The sequence below is a fragment of the Pimephales promelas genome, chromosome 14 (assembly GCF_988280905.1).
Source record: "Pimephales promelas chromosome 14, fPimPro1.hap1.1, whole genome shotgun sequence".
Classification (NCBI taxonomy): domain Eukaryota; kingdom Metazoa; phylum Chordata; class Actinopteri; order Cypriniformes; family Leuciscidae; genus Pimephales; species Pimephales promelas.
In genome coordinates, this window is record NC_142782.1 from 35,312,648 (window position 1) to 35,330,894 (window position 18,247).

At 37.0% G+C, this 18,247-nt stretch overlaps 1 protein-coding gene across 2 annotated transcripts; it reads left to right on the top strand.

The window, feature by feature from the left end:
- The first annotated feature begins 369 nt into the window (after window positions 1–369).
- On the top strand, window positions 370–15,428 carry slc71a2b (solute carrier family 71 member 2b). Of its 2 annotated transcripts, none has more exons than XM_039653229.2 (12): window positions 370–566; window positions 996–1,091; window positions 1,167–1,229; window positions 2,179–2,306; window positions 3,317–3,431; window positions 4,581–4,799; window positions 7,085–7,198; window positions 7,374–7,445; window positions 7,995–8,107; window positions 9,686–9,783; window positions 12,681–12,826; window positions 14,439–15,428. In XM_039653229.2, the coding sequence occupies exons 1-12, from the start codon at window positions 546–548 to the stop codon at window positions 14,652–14,654; spliced, it is 1,401 nt and encodes a 466-aa protein (XP_039509163.2). In that variant the 5' UTR covers window positions 370–545; the 3' UTR covers window positions 14,655–15,428. The 2 variants fall into 2 exon arrangements, with proteins under 2 accessions (XP_039509163.2, XP_039509169.2); XM_039653235.2 differs by having other exon boundaries at window positions 999–1,091.
- The last annotated feature ends 2,819 nt before the right edge of the window (window positions 15,429–18,247 follow it).

Genomic DNA, 18,247 nt, shown 5'->3' on the forward strand with positions numbered 1-18,247 from the left:
TTTGTTTCCCCCGATCTGTTGTATTTTACTCATAAAATAAATATTTTATATTTCTCATACTAAAATAAATAAAAAGTAAATGTATCTTTATCAGTTGGTCTGGAACAAAATAAGAAAGTGAATTAAAAACGTAGTGAACAAATTCAGCTTAAATTTAGCTGTCTTGTCTCGTCGTAATTGTGACATAAAAATTTGAATGTATTACTATAAAAGTCGAAATTTTAATTTGTATATTTTACATTTATATTATTATGCCATATAAGGTGTACGTCCACACATAAGGTTCGGTATTTGCACTTACTTCAGATTTGCTGTTCCTCAGTTAAAAAAATAAATAAATAAATAAATAAAGACTTTTATTTTGAAACGAACTCTGAAGTACTCAGACCCGGAAGCCGGACGTTGATGCGCAGGAATGTTGATGTTAGAAAGTGGAAGAGAAGAGCGATAACGAGAGCTGCTAGAGTTAATTAATTAATATCAATTACATCCGATCAGGATGATTGAGATCTCGTGCAGAATGTGAGGGTCGGACGGAAAACATCATGCCGTTCAAAAACATCAGGGTGAGTGACGTCATCGCACCTCAACATTCTCATTAAACACGGTGCTTTTATTGTACATGAAGGAAATGATGACGATCGAGGCTTTTTATTTGTGTTGTGTGATGTTTAATTCTGTCACGTGCTCAGAAAGAGCTATAATGACAGATTCATGTTCATGGTTTCTCTCTCTCTCTCTCTCTCTCACACACACACACACACTCTTACACAATTACACTCACTCACATACACTCTCTATCTCTCTCTCACTCACTCACACATACATACTACTCACACACACTCCCACACTTACAGGTACACTCACAGACACACTCACACACTCTCTCTCTCACACACACATTCTCTCTCACACACACTCATACAGACACACATACAAATACACCCCCCCTCACACTGTCATGTTTCACAGCTGTGTGTGTGTGTGTGTTCCAGCAGCGCAGTGTGGGCCGGGCGAGGGTGTCTCATGCGGTGGCTGTGATCTTCCTGGAGTTCTTCGCCTGGGGTCTCCTGACCACGCCGATGCTGACGGTGCGTCTCTCTCTCTCTCTCACACACACACACACTACACACACACGCTGTTCTCTGACCTGTTCTTCATTACAGGTGCTGCACGAAACCTTCCCACAGCACACGTTCCTCATGAACGGCCTCATCCAGGGCGTCAAGGTCAGCCGCTCACAGATTTGCATGTCATTTGTGTTCGCTGTGGTTCTAGTGTGTGTGACAGACAGTTCTCCATCATTATGGGCTAGATATTAAAGCGTTAGTTGACCCAAAAATGAAAATTCTGTCAGTATTTCCTCACCCTCATGTTGTTCAACCCCGTAAGACCTTCGTTCATCTTCGCAACACAAATTAAGATATTTAAGATATTAAGATCGCTCCTGCATACTAGTCCATAGGCTTCTTGACTCAAAAAGTCATTAAAGACATCGTTAAAATAGTCCAAGTGACTACAGGGGCTCAATCTTAACTTTATCAAACGACGAGAACACTTTTGTGCGCAAAAAACAACAAAAATAAGGACTTTATTTCAACTATTGGTTTATTTCTCCCTCTGCGCGAGTCAGGTTACTAGTTTAATAGCGTAAGCTTCTGTTATTGTACGTCACACGCATCATCACACACATGACCAGCGTCGGCCAATAGTGAGCCTTCGTGTGACGTAGCTTTACGCAATCACACTACGTTAACTGACTACAGGCCCATGGAGAAGGAAGTGAATAGTTGAAATAAAGTCGTTATTTTTGTTGTTTTTTGCGCACAAAAGTGTTCTCGTCGTTTGATAAAGTTAAGATTGAGCCCCTGTAGTCACTTGGACTATTTTAACGATGTCTTTAATGACTTTTCGAGTCATTCCCTCAAGAAGCCTATGGACTGTATGCAGGAGCGATCTTAATATCTTAAATATCTTAATTTGTGTTGCGAAGATGAACGAAGGTCTTACGGGGTTGAACAACATGAGGGTGAGGAAATACTGACAGAATTTTCATTTTTGGGTCAACTAACGCTTTAACTGTCCTGTTTCTCTTACTGTGTAAAAGCCAGTTTTGCATTGAATGTCATAACCGGAGTGTGTGTAGTCGTAACCGGAGTGTGTGTGCTGTGTTTGCAGGGTCTGCTGTCGTTCATGAGCGCTCCTCTGATCGGGGCCTTGTCTGATATTTGGGGCAGAAAGAGTTTCCTGCTGCTCACTGTGTTTTTCACCTGCGCCCCAATCCCACTGATGAGGATCAGCCCGTGGTACGTGTGTGTGTGTGTGTGTGAGAGAGAGAGCTCCATCACATGACTCTCCTGTGACTGGTCTCTTGTACTCCAGTGAGGATGAATGCACTGATTCACAGACTGACTCTGATTGGTCGATAGTTTGAGCTCTTCTACAGCACCGGACCAAACAAACCAAATGTGGGACAATTATAAGTTTGTGTGGGACATGTTACCAACACTAAAACATACCCGGAAACTGTTATATAATGTCTGTATAACTTAGAAAAAACATTTATATTCTGCCTTTCAGCTGATAAAAATGATTTGTTTTTTAGTCCCTTCCAGAAAAAAATTATTTCCCCCCCCCAAAAAAGTCATTTAAACGCAGCATCACTGAGCCCAAAGGCAGCAGGAATCATGTATACAAATATTTTAGAAACAGTTCTGACCAAGTCCAACAAAAATCCAACAAAATAAACAATGAACAAATAAAATATAAAACAGCATGAAATTAGATAGACGGTCTTTTATACGATTATGTTAAATGTGAATTAAAACACCCTCTGAGGGTTAAACAACAACAGATAAATTCCGTTAATTAAAATTTTAATTTAACGAATTATCCATTTGTTTTCTGACAGGGAACATATATGAAACGAATTACCGGTCCACATTTACTGGTCCAACGAGTGACCGTGTTTACTCCTTTCTTTTCAACCATTGGATAGTGTATAAAACACAGCTGTTGTATTTGTACTCATGACGAAGCGCTGCAAACTACGCAGCAAAAGTAATAAGTAGAATGTTTTCTTAAAAAGGCAAAAGAACGCATGCGAGTTTTCTTGATATTAAAAACTAATAGACTGATGAAAATGCGGGACATTTCCTCAGTATGCGACGTGCGGGACAAGAGGTGAAAATGCTGTGCAGTACAGCGCAAAGCGGGACGGGTGGTCACCCTAGGACCTGTCCGTGTTTCTGCCGTTAAAATCAACTGATTGGTTCAGCATAAAAGTGATGTGTGTGTTCCTGTCTCTCTCCATCAGGTGGTTCTTTGCTCTGATGTCGGTGTCTGGCCTTTTCTCTGTTACATTTTCTGTGATATTTGCGTATGTGGCTGATATTACAGAAGAGCATGAACGAAGCACAGCGTATGGACTGGTGAGACACACCTCACACACACCTCACACAAACACGCTCTCACACTCATACACACACGCATACATACATAAACACACTCTCACTCACACACAGCTCATATGCAGATGTACTTTTGCATCATAGAATTGAAATGAGTCTCATGTACGGAGGCGTATTGCATTCACTTGAAGAAAAAAAATCTACTCTGTTTTTCTGAATTAATGAGTTAATTTTTCATGAGAATTTTTTTTTGCTGTTTTTCTGAATTAATGAGTTAATTTTTCGTGAGAAAAAAAGTTTTTGCTGTTAATTCAGAAAAACAGAGCAAAAAAAATTTTTCTCATGAAAAAACCGAGAATTTTTTTTTTTCTCATGAAAAATGAACTTGTTAATTCAGAAAAACAGAGCAAAAAAAAATTTTTCTCATGAAAAATTAACTCGTTAATTCAGAAAAACAGAGCAAATTTTTTTTTCTCATGAAAAATGAACTCGTTAATTCAGAAAAACAGAGAAAATTTTTTTTTCTCATGAAAAATGAACTCGTTAATTCAGAAAAACAGAGCAAAAAAAATTTCTCATGAAAAATTAACTAATTAATTCAGAAAAACAGAGAAATTTTTTTTTTCTCATGAAAAATGAACTCATTAATTCAGAAAAACAGAGCAATTTTTTTTTCTCATGAAAAATGAACTCGCTAATTCAGAAAAACAGAGAAAAAAATTTTTTTCATGAAAAATGAACTCATTAATTCAGAAAAACAGAGCAAAAAAAATTTTCTCATGAAAAATTAACTCATTAATTCAGAAAAACAGAGAAAAATGTTTTTTTCTCATGAAAAATTAACTCATTAATTCAGAAAAACAGAGAAAAATTTGTTTTCTTCAAGTGAATGCAATACACCTCCGTACATATTAGATAAAGTTTGCATCATTGATTTTGTTGTTTTCCTGTTTATTACTGTGAAGCTGCTTTAAATCTCCATATGCTTCACATATTTACGCTTTTATCCAGAGTGACTCGCATTGCATTTCAAGCTCCACATGTACATTCTTATGAGTGCTTGCTTCCCCTGGGAATCGAACCCATGACCTTGGCGTTGCAAGCGACAGTCTGAGCTCCAGGAAAGCTTTAGTCTCTGTGTTTCATCTCTCGGGTTGTTTGGTGTTTCAGGTTTCGGCGACGTTCGCAGCGAGTTTGGTGACGAGTCCGGCTATCGGCGCGTTCCTGTCGGCCCGGTACGGGGACAGGCTGGTGGTTCTGCTCGCCACCATCATCGCAGTGGCCGACATCCTCTTCATCCTGCTGGTGGTGCCCGAGTCTCTGCCCGACAAGATGAGGCTGTCGTCGTGGGGTTTCCCCATCTCCTGGGCGCAGGCGGACCCGTTCGCTGTGAGCTACACACTCTTCATACACACAATAAACACTAAAATTCATCATGTCGACAGATGAGGTCATTATTATAATCGAACTGTCATAACAGAGTGATCTTAAAGGATATTTTAGACTAAAAAATTAAAAGTTCATTTATTTCAGTAATTCAACTTAAAAGCTGAAACTAATATATTATATAGACTCATTACATGCAAAGTGAGATATTTCAAGCCTTTATTTGTTAATAAATGTGATAGTTATGACTTACAGCTATGAAAACCCCAAATTGTGAAAAGGTTTTCATATCTGTAAGCAATAAATCATCACAATTATAACAAAAAAAGGCTTGAAATATCTCCCTTTGCCTGTAATGAGTCTGTATAATATATTAGTGTCACATTTTAAGTTAAATTACTGAAATTAATGAACTTTTTTTGAGTTTCACCTGTATGTAGATTCCAGTAACCTGTGTTATAGCGCCACCGGTGGCCGTTTAGCGAACTGCACTCACTGTTCATGATCGTAACGTACGAAAGAACATGATTCGAGAAGTTATTTTCTGTTCTTCATAAACATAAACACACAAAAATGAGAAAATAGCATTTCAGAAAGCATCTGATAACAGAGATGCGGATGTTTCACCAGCAGATGAGCTCATTAATCACTGTTATGATAGTTTAATTATAAACAACATTTGAGACTAAATAGATCTGGCTATGTGAGACTATAGTTTCCCTTTTCTATGAATGACACATTGACATCACAGTACAGAACGGCTCTTTCCCTGAACATTGTATAAGCATTCGTTCTTGTGTCGGGAGCGTAAACGCCACATCCTTCTGATTTTTACATATTGATATTTCACTTCGATCCACTCGAAACATGGACGTCAGATAAGTCATTTTTTCAAGTCATAAGTGGATACAGTAAACACATAAAACAGTTCAACTTGGAGATAGACGGAAACAAAAACCGTCCGTTTCCCCCTCTCTCACACACACACACACATAAGTGTGTAATTTACTCCAATGCCTTTCCTTTCATGTATTTAAAATGACTTGCAGATTTATAACTTTATCACCTCTGAGGACATTATGACTGTAGCAAAAGATGTGCAAGCGTGTGTGTGCACACCTCTGGTTGCAGTTCCGCTTGTCGCCAGAGGGGGCGTAGTTCTGCAAAAACTCTGAGACTTGTGCAATGCACCATTAATCAGTCCCTCCAGAAAAACGCGATTATGCGATCGCTGAATTCAATGCAAAATCAGCCAAAGTCCGCATATTTATGCGGGGGCCGCATTTTTTCAAATACGCCGCACTTTCGCCACATAAATTGCCGATTTCCGTGCAAAATATGCGGGGTTTGCATAATTTCATAATCCTCGCATTTTCGTTGCAAAAAAAGTCACATGTATCTTAGCAGAAAGTTGAAAAATGTTGCGTTTGCTTCACACAAGAGCAGCCATTTCCCCCTGTTTCCATGGGAACGTTATGAAGTGACGCAATTACGCGACGCCAGACAGACTCACGGAGGCGATTGACATCTCACAAATCGAACTCGTATAACTGTCTGTCACACGTTCTACCGTCACATCGTTACTTAATAAACAACAGAAGATAAAAGAAGTAGCATCAAACAGAAATTACCCGCACACATGGGGCGTTCGAACACTGCAGAGAGTTCAACAGGGAGCGCACAGCTCTTAAAGGGGCCACACCTTATTTACACTCGTTACAGTCTGAAATTAAACAAGATGAGAAATTAAATATTCCCAGCACTTTCTATGATGTAGTATGCTTGCTTATCAAAGGAAGTAATAAGAAATGACTCTTACAATAGCCTAGTGAGAACAGGGGGGGAATCACTTTTTTTCTCTTTTTCATCAAACCGCAATTTTTGCAAGTTCCCTCAATTTGTGCAAATTCCTGCAATTTCATCGCATAAAATTGCATAAATATCCCACATATTCCATCGCATTTTTAAAGAAAACGGGCCGCGTAATCAATTAATTTTTGCCCGCAAAAAAAAACGGAAAAAAAAAACTCTGCGGTTTTCTGGAAGGACTGAATACTATTATGGTAAATGTTATATATAAATCGCAAATTTTTTCACAAATTTTTGGAAATTACCACCACAAAATCAGTCATTTTGATCGCAAAAATCACAAAAAAAAAATCGTGAAATCCTGGAGGGACTGATTAAGGCTGATCCACTGAAGTTACGATGTCTTTACTACCAAAAATATACCTCAGAAACGTCACTGCAGTGTGTAACTCTGTGTGTGTGTGTGTGTGTGTGTGTAGTCTCTGAGGAAGGTTGGGAAAGACTCCACAGTGCTGCTCATCTGCGTCACCGTGTTCCTGTCGTATCTTCCGGAGGCCGGACAGTACTCCAGCTTCTTCCTCTACCTGGGACAGGTGCGCGACGCTTTATAGCATCTAGCAATGTGGCGTCTGCCCAAACGCAACAGGATATTGAACAAGAAATAGACTAATTATGATTCAAAGGAATTATTCATAACCACCCTTATGAATGTGTGTTCATTTCCCTGTTATGCGCACAAACATTAGAGACTGTGTGTTGGTGTTTCAGGTCATTAACTTCTCATCTGAAGCAATTGCGGCGTATATAGCGATGGTGGGAATCCTGTCCATCATTGCACAGGTAAACTCATCTTCACGACACATTTATTCAAACATGCATCTGTAATTAACAGTAAATAAACTTTTTTTATTGCTAGCTAATGAACTGTGAACACAATGCGGTTCATTCTCGTGTTGACCCTGGACCACAAACCCAGTCACATGACCCACGGGTATATCTGTGGCAATAACAAAATTATCCATTTTTCTTTCATGCAGAAAATCAGTAAAGATTAAATTAAAAGTAAATTTCCTCCAGTAATTATATCAAACATTTGTTTCTGTGAGTGGATGAAGCACAAACGTGACATAAATGCACAACTTTTCCTCAATGTTTAGATTTATTTGCACCCTCAGATTATGGTGTATCGTGTATCTCAGCCAAATATTGTCATATCCTATCAAACCGTACATCAATGACAAGCTTGTTTATACTTGTATATAAATCTCATGACCCATGTGACTGGTTTTGTGGCTCACATATGTGAATAAAAGCCTAAATCGGACCTGATCGTCGAGCCGATGTGACATTGGTGAATCCCCGTTCATGATCATGATTGTGTTTTTGCAGACGTTACTTTTAAGCCTTCTAATGAAGAGAATCGGCAATAAAAGCACAGTGCTTCTGGGACTGGGGTTTCAGCTGTTCCAGCTGGCCTGGTACGGCTTCGGGTCAGAACCATGGTGAGCTGCGTCTCCAATCTGAGTGTTTAGGATGAGTTGGGCTGGGCATCGAGTCACATGTTCCAATTCGATTCGATTCACAAGCTCTTAATTCATTTAGATTACTATTTTTTTAAATATTTTTTAAATTTAATACAAATCCTATATTTATAACAAAGAGCAGTGAACATAAGTTTACAAGGGGTTAATTAATAGCTTAGCCACAAACCTGTATATTAAACCAGGGTGTATACAGTAATCCTTAAGTTAAATTTACTACTTTTTGATACCTATTTTACTACCTTCAGAATTTTTTTTAAAACCGTCACGACACCGAATTGCAAGTGTTAACCAGCGACCTTTCTATTACACAGATTTTGACATTTATAACATACAAAAATGAATAGATTTAGAGCACGCATTACATTTTTATGTTTAGTGGATTGCATTAGCTCCCATCCAGTCGACATTGATGTTTTTTTACACACCAAACAATACAGGGATTGCATTGACATCACTTTCCCGCCGGTACAACCCCCCTCAACCTGACTGATCTGCTGCGTGATTGGATTTAATAGGGGAAACTATTAAACGAAAATGCGACTAAAACTAACAATTTGATCAATTTAAACTAAATGTTGGACTCAATATAGTTGGACTTACTAAAGATCCAGTGATCCGTGGATATTGACATGCAGCCAGCAATCGTGTCGCCTGACATTTATGTTTGCCTGATTTCAATAAAAGGGTATTTCAATATATAGATCTACATAGGCTAAAGCAAATTTGCCTGTGAACGCTTTATATAAATACAATATAGGTCGGTCTAAATCCGGGTGATCACTTATAACAGGGTTATATAGCCTCTATATATCGTCCAGCCAGTGAATATGACGTCAGCATCAACCGCAGACAGAGATGAACGATCTTTGATTGTGCCCAGATAAGCTAAAGCCCATATTTATACGGACTAACGCAAACACAGAATAGGACACCTGATAGTCTGAAAAAAAATAATAATACCTAATTTAAAAAAAATAATACCTCTCAGACTACATTTAACACTTTTAATGGCCTTAAATTTGACAATTTTGATTTATCACTTTTTAAAACCCCGCGGACACCTTTTTATGTTAGGTACATTAAAACAGAACACAACTCTATATTTCAGATGCATACAATGAAGAGACAGGATTTTGATGCAGGATGATAAATTGAACAGTCAGAACAGTCGCACGCTTATTTTATGTTTTAGATTAAACACACAGAAAATCTCCCAGCATTCTTGGTAACATGGAGGCTCAAGCCTATGACCCGTGCAGGAACACTAATACTGGCTATTGGGTGTTAGATTAAAAAAATAAATTGTTTAATCGATTTTGATTCGACCACATTTTAAAAAACCGATTAATTAGAAAAAAAAAAATTTTTTGCCCAGCCCTGTGGATGAGGTTTGTCTTGATCTGAATGACTGGCGTTGTTTGTAATGGAAAAGCACTTGAACACGTGAGGTCAGCTCTGTTGTGAAGGGATTGCCGGCCGGTGACTCGCTGGGTTTAAAATAGCGTGTGTGTGTGTGTGTGTGTGTGTGTGTCTCAGGATGATGTGGGCGGCCGGGACCGTCGCTGCCATGTCCAGTATCACCTTTCCCGCCGTGAGCGCGCTCGTCTCTCACTGCACAGATCATGACCAGCAGGGTAAGACTCCGACCACAGCGTGTGTGTGTGTGTGTGTGTGTGACGCTGACGACATACGGAGGTGTATTGCATTCACTTGAAGAAAAAAAAATCTACTCTGTTTTTCTGAATTAACGAGTTAATTTTTCATGAGAAAAAAATTTTTTTCTCTGTTTTTCTGAATTAATGAGTTAATTTTTTATGAGAATTTTTTTTTTTTGCTCTGTTTTTCTGAATTAACGAGTTAATTTTTCATGGAATTTTTTTTTTTGCTCTGTTTTTCTGAATTAACGAGTTAATTCAGAAAAACAGAGCAAAACTTTTTTTCTCACGAAAAATGAACTCATTAATTCAGAAAACAGAGAAAAACTTTTTTTCTCATGAAAAATTAACTCGTTAATTCAGAAAAACAGAGAAAAAATTTTTTTTCTCATGAAAAATGAACTCATTAATTCAGAAAACAGAGAAAAACTTTTTTTCTCATGAAAAATTAACTCATTAATTCAGAAAAACAGAGCAAAAAAAATTTTCTCATGAAAAATTAACTCATTAATTCAGAAAAACAGAGAAAAAATTTTTTTTCTCATGAAAAATTAAGTCATTAATTCAGAAAAACAGAGCAATTTTTTTTTTCTCATGAAAAATTAAGTCATTAATTCAGAAAAACAGAGCAATTTTTTTTTCTCATGAAAAATTAAGTCATTAATTCAGAAAAACAGAGCAATTTTTTTTTCTCATGAAAAATTAAGTCATTAATTCAGAAAAACAGGGCAATTTTTTTTTTCTCATGAAAAATTAACTCATTAATTCAGAAAAACAGAGTAGATTTTTTTTCTTCAAGTGAATGCAATACGCCTCCGTAACGACACACTCCTGCTGCGGAAGACGGTTTTCTCAGCCTGAGAGCTGAAATTATGTACATTAACAATGATTTGAGTTCCCTTCAGAATTTAAGTTTACTCTCCCCCACGTCATCCAAGATGCTCATGTGTTTCTTTCTTTGGTCGGAAAAGAAATGAAGGTTTCTGAGGAACACACTCCAGGGTTTCTCCATGTAGTGTCTTCAATGGGGTCCAAACGGGTCGAAGGTCAGATGTGAGCTTCAGAGTCTCGACACGATCCAGCCGAGGAATAAGAGTCTGATCTACACAAACCAGCGACATTTACAACAAAACACACATTTATATACCAGTGTTGTAGTCGAGACCACCTCACTCGAGTCCGAGTCAAGACCGAGACCAGTGAGGGTCGAGTCCGAGACCAGAGACGGTCGAGTCCGAGTCGAGACCGAGACCAGTGAGGGTTGATTACCTAATTTACTTTTATTTACTTTATTATTATTTTTTTTTTACTGAATTTACTTAGAGTTTAAAAAATATGATCAGTTTAGGGTAAAAAGGCCACATAGTAGGTGGTGTTAAAAGTAATTGTATTACAATTTGTCATGCGCAGTTGAGAACTAGAAAATCACCAATCACTGGGCGTGTCAAGAAATATTTTATTAACATACATTAATAATCATGAAAAATATTTTTAATTGAACTCGAGTGGACTCGGGAATAATTCCGAGTCCTAAAAAAAAAATGTTCGAGTACGAGTCAATTCCGAGTCCAAATGGACACGAGTCCATGACAAGACCAAGACCATTAAAATATGGTCTCGAGACCGAGTCCGAGACGAGTCCGAGTCTCGAGTACTACAACACTGTTATATACTTTAACCACTAATGCTGGTCTTGCTCTCGCTGTGATGTGACGCACGTTATGTAATCAGGGTGAAAGGTCAAGCGGGACGTAGGCGTAAGAACAGACCCAGTGTTTACAAAGCAAACGTGCAAAGACTGAGTCAAGCGGCATTCACAAAATGTATAAAAAATAAATAAAAGGTAAAACAACGATGTTGGACGATTTTTCAGTGTTTTTTGACCTTTCACCCTGATTACGTTCAGTAACTTGTGTCGCATCACAGCTCGAGCAAGTCAGCATTAGTGGTTAAAGTATATAAATGTGTGTTTTGTTGTAAATGTCGCTGGTTTGTCTAGATCAGACTCTTATTCCTCGGCTGGATCGTGTCGAGACTCTGAAGGTCACATCTGACCTTCGACCCCATTGAAGACACTACATGGAGAAACCCTGGAGTGTGTTCCTCAAAAACCGTAATTTCCACTGAAGAGAGACGGACATGAACATCTCGGATGACGTGGTGGAGAGTAAATTATCAAGAAATATTAATTCATCCGTCTCTCTGTAATTTCTATATTTATTATATATTAATATTTATGTATTTCTATTAGGGCTGTGCAAAAATTAATTGCGATTAATCGCATCCAAAATAAAAGTCTGTGTTTACATAATATATTTGTGTGTGCTGTATATAATTATTTTGTATATATAAATACCTATGCATGCATGTATATATTTAAGAATTATTTGCGCTTGAATTCTGTATATATTTATAAATACATAATCTATATTATATAAATATAAATATTTTATACATGAATAACGCATTTTCTTAAATATATACATGCATGTGTTTGTATTTATATATACAAAATAATTATATACAGCACACACAAATATATTATGTAAACACAGACTTTTATTTTGGATGCGATTAATCGCAATTAATTTTTGCACAGCCCTAATTTCTATATATATCTATTTATATTTATATATTGTAAAGAAAAAAAATATATATATATATTCTTATATGTGGAGAGTTTTCATGGCATCTGTTTGTATATAGTTCAGTGAACCTTGATTTGTATCTGGTATGTTAACTTATAATAAATAATATTGATCACCAAATAAAAGTGATTAAAATATCAATCCACATTAAACGGGAAGTAGCAAATTAAATTTTAGGGTGGAAAACCTCTGGTTCTCTGAGTTGATCATGGTTTGTGTGTGTTGTAGGAGCGGTTCAGGGAATGATCACAGGGATTCGAGGTCTGTGTAACGGACTCGGCCCGGCTCTCTTCGGATTCATATTCTTCCTCTTCAATGTGGAGCTGAAGGAGATGAGCCCCGTCCCGAACCCCGTCACGCCCGGCACCGAAGAGGTCAGAGTCTTCCAGTGTTATTCTTTCTGTACGATATTCCTGCAGCTTACTGCGTTATCAATACAGCGCTTTAACAGTATACACTCTCAGAAAAAAAGGTACAAAAGCTGTCACTGGGGCTGTACCTTTTTAAAAGGTAAACTTTTGTCCATTTTAGGTGCTAATATGTCCATTTCATAAGCTAATATGTCCATTTTAGGTGTTAATATGTACATTTTAGGTGGTAATGTCAATTTTAGGTGTTAATATGTACATTTTAGGCGATAATATGTACATTTTAGGTGATAATATGTACATTTTAGGTGCTAATATGTCCATTTCATGAGCTAATATGTCCATTTTAGGTAGTAATATGTACATTTTAGGTGATAATATGTACATTTTAGGTGGTAATATGTACATTTTAGGTGGTAATATGTACATTTTAGGTGGTAATATGTACATTTTAGGTGTTAATATGTACATTTTAGGTGGTAATATGTACATTTTAGGTGGTAATATGTCAATTTTAGGTGCTAATATGTACATTTTAGGCGATAATATGTCCATTTTATGAGCTAATATGAACATTTTAGGTGGTAATATGTACATTTCATGAGCTAATATGTACATTTTAGGTGGTAATATGTCAATTTTAGGTGGTAATATGTCAATTTTAGGTGCTAATATGTACATTTTAGGTGCTAATATGTACATTTTAGGTGCTAATATATCCATTTCATGAGCTAATATGTACATTTTAGGCGATAATATGTACATTTTAGGTGCTAATATATCCATTTCATGAGCTAATATGTACATTTTAGGTGCTAATATGTCAATTTTAGGTGGTAATATGTCAATTTTAGGTGCTAATATGTACATTTTAGGCGATAATATGTACATTTTAGGTGCTAATATGTACATTTTAGGTGGTAATATGTCCATTTTAGGTGCTAATATGTACATTTTAGGCGATAATATGTACATTTTAGGTGCTAATATGTCCATTTTAGGTGCTAATATGTCCATTTTATGAGCTAATATGAACATTTTATGAGCTAATATGAACATTTTAGGTGCTAATATGTACATTTTAGGTGCTAATATGTCCATTTTATGAGCTAATATGAACATTTTAGGTGGTAATATGTACATTTTAGGTGGTAATATGTACATTTTAGGTGCTAATATGTCCATTTCATGAGCTAATATGTCCATTTTAGGTGTTAATATGTACATTTTAGGTGCTAATATGTCCATTTCATGAGCTAATATGTACATTTCATGTGCTAATATGTACATTTCATGTGCTATTATGTACCACTAAGGTACCAATATGTAGCCTTTGGATACAAAAGTGTACCTTTTGAAAAGGTGCAGCCCCAGTGACAGCTTTTGTACCTTTTTTTCTGAGAGTGTAGAGTCTCACAGCAGCGTTACAGTGATAACAGGAGATTACAGTCACAGAGAGTGTTTAGGCTTTACAGCAGATCTACAATAAAGTTATTGTCCAGATAAATAGTTTTGATTGCCGGCGTGTAGTCTTACTCTACATAACGACCTCTCCTGATTACTGGCCTTGTCTGGCCTTGAAAGTTCGTAATATGGGATTTTATGTTTTGTGTTTCAGAAGTCCGTTATTCCTGGACCCCCGTTCCTGTTCGGCGCGTGTACGGTTGTGCTGGCGCTTCTGGTGGCGGTCTTCATCCCGGCTCAACACACTCCGGTCGTGAAGACGTGCAGCACGAGGATCATGACGGAGCCGGTGAGCGGCGGCCCCGAGAACGGCTCCGTTCCTGTGAGTGACGAAGACAACGAGCCTCTTCTACAGGACAGCAGCTTATAGACCACTGAACCCCAGCAAGGTCTCCATTCCAGCAGTGTGTCTGAAAAAGCTTTGTATGAGATGTCTAAACGTCTTTTTGGTGACATGGTCTCATTTGATAACATTGCATTAGCTAACATTAAAGGGATAGTTCACCCAAAAATTTTAATTAGCCCATCTTGGATGCCCTTGAGGTAAGATAAAACATATCAAAAATTAATTTCAAAGTGAACTATCGCTTTAACTGCAGCATTTATTAATCTTGATCAATGTTAGTTAATACAAATACAATAGTCAACATTAGTAGTGGATCAAAAAAGTGAGTCAAAGTTGTCCTACGACAGGTATTGTTCAAAACTCGTGTTCTGATCCACTTCAAATGTGGACTACTGGTCATTGTTTGTCCATATTAGCCCACAGTGCAAGAACGTAATGTAATGTTTTTAATTTTACATGAACTGAGCATGAAATTTTTAATGTATCATGATTTAACATGAACAAGATTTATAAATGCTGTAGAAGTCTTTTTCATTGTTAGTTCTTGCTAACTAATGTGGAAAGCTAATGCTAACAAATGAAACCTTATTCTAAAGATTACAATCTTATTTTTTATCCTTCTGGTTTTGAATCTTTGAAAGAGAATGTGCCTTCTTCATATTTTGGCGTATAGTTTATGTGCTGCCGTGTCTCTGAATGTAAGTGTAATGCTATAATGTATTACTGATGACCTTTAACCTCTGCGCTAAACTTGGACAGACTGCAATAATAAAGTCAGTGTGCAACGTTTTAAAAACACTGCGAAACATAATTTTCATTCAAGTCTGGTTTTCCAGCACACATATCTAAACATTCTTAAATCAAGAGACATTTACTGGAGAGGAAGATAAATGTCTTATTTAATGAAAAGTGCATAAAAATGAATGGTTAAAACAGGACAAAATGTCTGCCAACTTTGAGCTCAGATTATTTCTCTCCACTGTCAGATATTTGTTCTTGTTTTAAACACAAACTCACTCCATTTTCATGCACTTTTCAGTCTTAATATCTTGAGTGATTTTGCTTCTCCAGTAAATCTACAGATTTATGAATATTTCGATATTTGTGCTGGGAAACGTCATGTTTTGCAGGATTCACGTCCAGCGAGACCTCAGCTTTTTTTTTTATCAGAAGTTAATAAATAGCACAAAACAGACATAATCATCGTCTTAAAGGGATAGTTCACTTTGAAATTAATGTTTGATATGTTTAGCTTAGCTCAAGGGCATCGAAGATGTAGGTGTCTTTGTTTCCACAGTATTCTGAATTTTGACATTTTTTGGTCAAACCATTGTTGTCTGTCAGTCATATATTAATACAGTTAGGGGGTCCAAATTAAACACGATTTAATGATTCGTGAATATAAGTACACATTGATGGTCTAAGACACGAAACAAGTGGTTTGTGTGAGAAAACGAACAGTATTTATATAGTTTTTTTTTTTACCTCTTCGTCGAAGTGATCTGAATCAGATGTCCAACTGAACCGAACCGTCTCCAGACGTTACGCCGGAAGTGATCTTTCGCGCCGCGCGTCTACGTCCCGCATTGTTTACACGGAGATTTCTGAAGTTTTACCTTTCACTAAACCTGTTTAGATACGGGAAATCGCAATGGAAGACGATTTCGGTATATCTAAATATGTTTAGTGGAGGGTAAAACTTCAGAAATCTCCGTGACGTAGACGCGCGAGAGATCACTTCAGGCGTAACGTCTGGAGACGGTTCGGTTCAGTTCAGTTGGACATCTGATTCAGATCACTTCGACGGCTGTTAACGAGGTAAAAAACTATATAAAAACTGTTCGTTTTCTCACACAAACCGCTTGTTTCGTGTCTTAGACCATCAATGTGTACTTACATTCACGAGTCATTAAATTATGTTTAATTTGGACCCCCTTAGCCTCCAGTGTATGACTGACAGACAACACCGGTTTGACTAAAAAATGTCAAAATTGAGAATACTGTGGAAACAAAGACACCTACATCTTGGATGCCCTTGAGGTAAGCTAAAACATATCAAAATTAATTTCAAAGTGAACTATAACGTTACCCTTTAAAGTCAGATGCAGCTTTGATAGATGAATTATTACAAAGTAAACTGGATCTATATTCATAATGACTCGACACAGAGCGGCCTCACAACTCAACAACACAGGCTCTCGTTTCCAGTCCGAATATCAAACATTTTTGAAATCAAGATCCATTTATCACAGTAGTGGAATTACATAAGATATTAAGTCTTGTTTTCTGGCCAAATAAATAAAAAATTAAGCGAGTTGATCTGTTAGGGTCATGATCTGCCAATGTGGTCAGAAAAATAATCTGGTTTCAGTTTGAGTTAACATTATTTTTCTGACACTATTGGCAGATCATTTTGGTTTTTTTCAAGCAAAAACTCACTTTATTTTGATGAATCCCCCTGGAAAACAGGACATAATATTACTACTTTAGTAAATGTATCTTGATTTAATATTTTTTTTAGATATTTGGACTGGAAACGAGACAAATACTGAGTTACAAAAAGCATTTTTTGTGTGCGATTTAATCAATCGATGTATATAATTTCCAATCATCACGGTTACTGATTTATCATTGCTTCCTAACAGAATTGATTATTATGCGAGTATTTAATTAAATAGTTTTTTTTTATTGTATGTTAAACGATTTTCAGTTTCATTGTGTCGTTAGCTTAAGATGATCTGATTGATTGCATTATATGATGTATAAACCGCAGCAATAACATCATGAACACACACCTAACTCCGCGACGATCACTGCGTTATCAAGCAGGACTGTGTGTGTGTGTGTGTGTTTCAGCAGCACAGAACAGCAAACCTTTAATCGCCAATCTTGGGGACCTGATTATGATTATGCATACTTGAAAATGAAGTGTTGATGTGACTGTATTTATGAAGGATAAGCTCGTCGCCCCACTAAAGTCATTTTAGATGTTTTACGATGAAATGCACTTTGTTTTTTAACGATGTCTCGACTCAATGTCTATGCAGACTCTCAGTTTGTCATCAATGCATTCAGCGCACATTAAAGGAGTAGTTCACTTTTAAAAAAAACTTTTGCTGATAATTTACTCACGCCTGTGTCATCCAAGATGTCCATGTCTTTCTTTCTTCAGTCGAAAAGAAATGAAGGTTTTTGATGAAAACATTCCAGGATTTTCTCCATATAATGGACTTCAATGGGGTCCAAACGGTTCAAGGTCCAGAAGACAGTTTCAGTGCAAACTGTTCAAAGGGCTTTAAACGACACCAGACGATGAATAAGGGTCTTATCAAGCGAAACGAGCGCTCGTTTAATAAATAAATAACAAAGTTTAAGTTTTAAAAGCTCAAATGCTCGCCTTGCTCTGTTCTGTGATGCACGTTCGTGACTCTCCTGTTCGAACTCGTTCATCAAAATGAACAAATCTTTTTTCGAGTCAATTGGTTCATTCAACGAACGAAAAGAATGAATTGACTCAGAAATTCGTTCATGTTGAAAATCATAATCATAAATGTTTCTTGATCATCAGATCCTCATATTAGAGTGATTTGTGAAGGATCATCGTTCATCAAAATGAA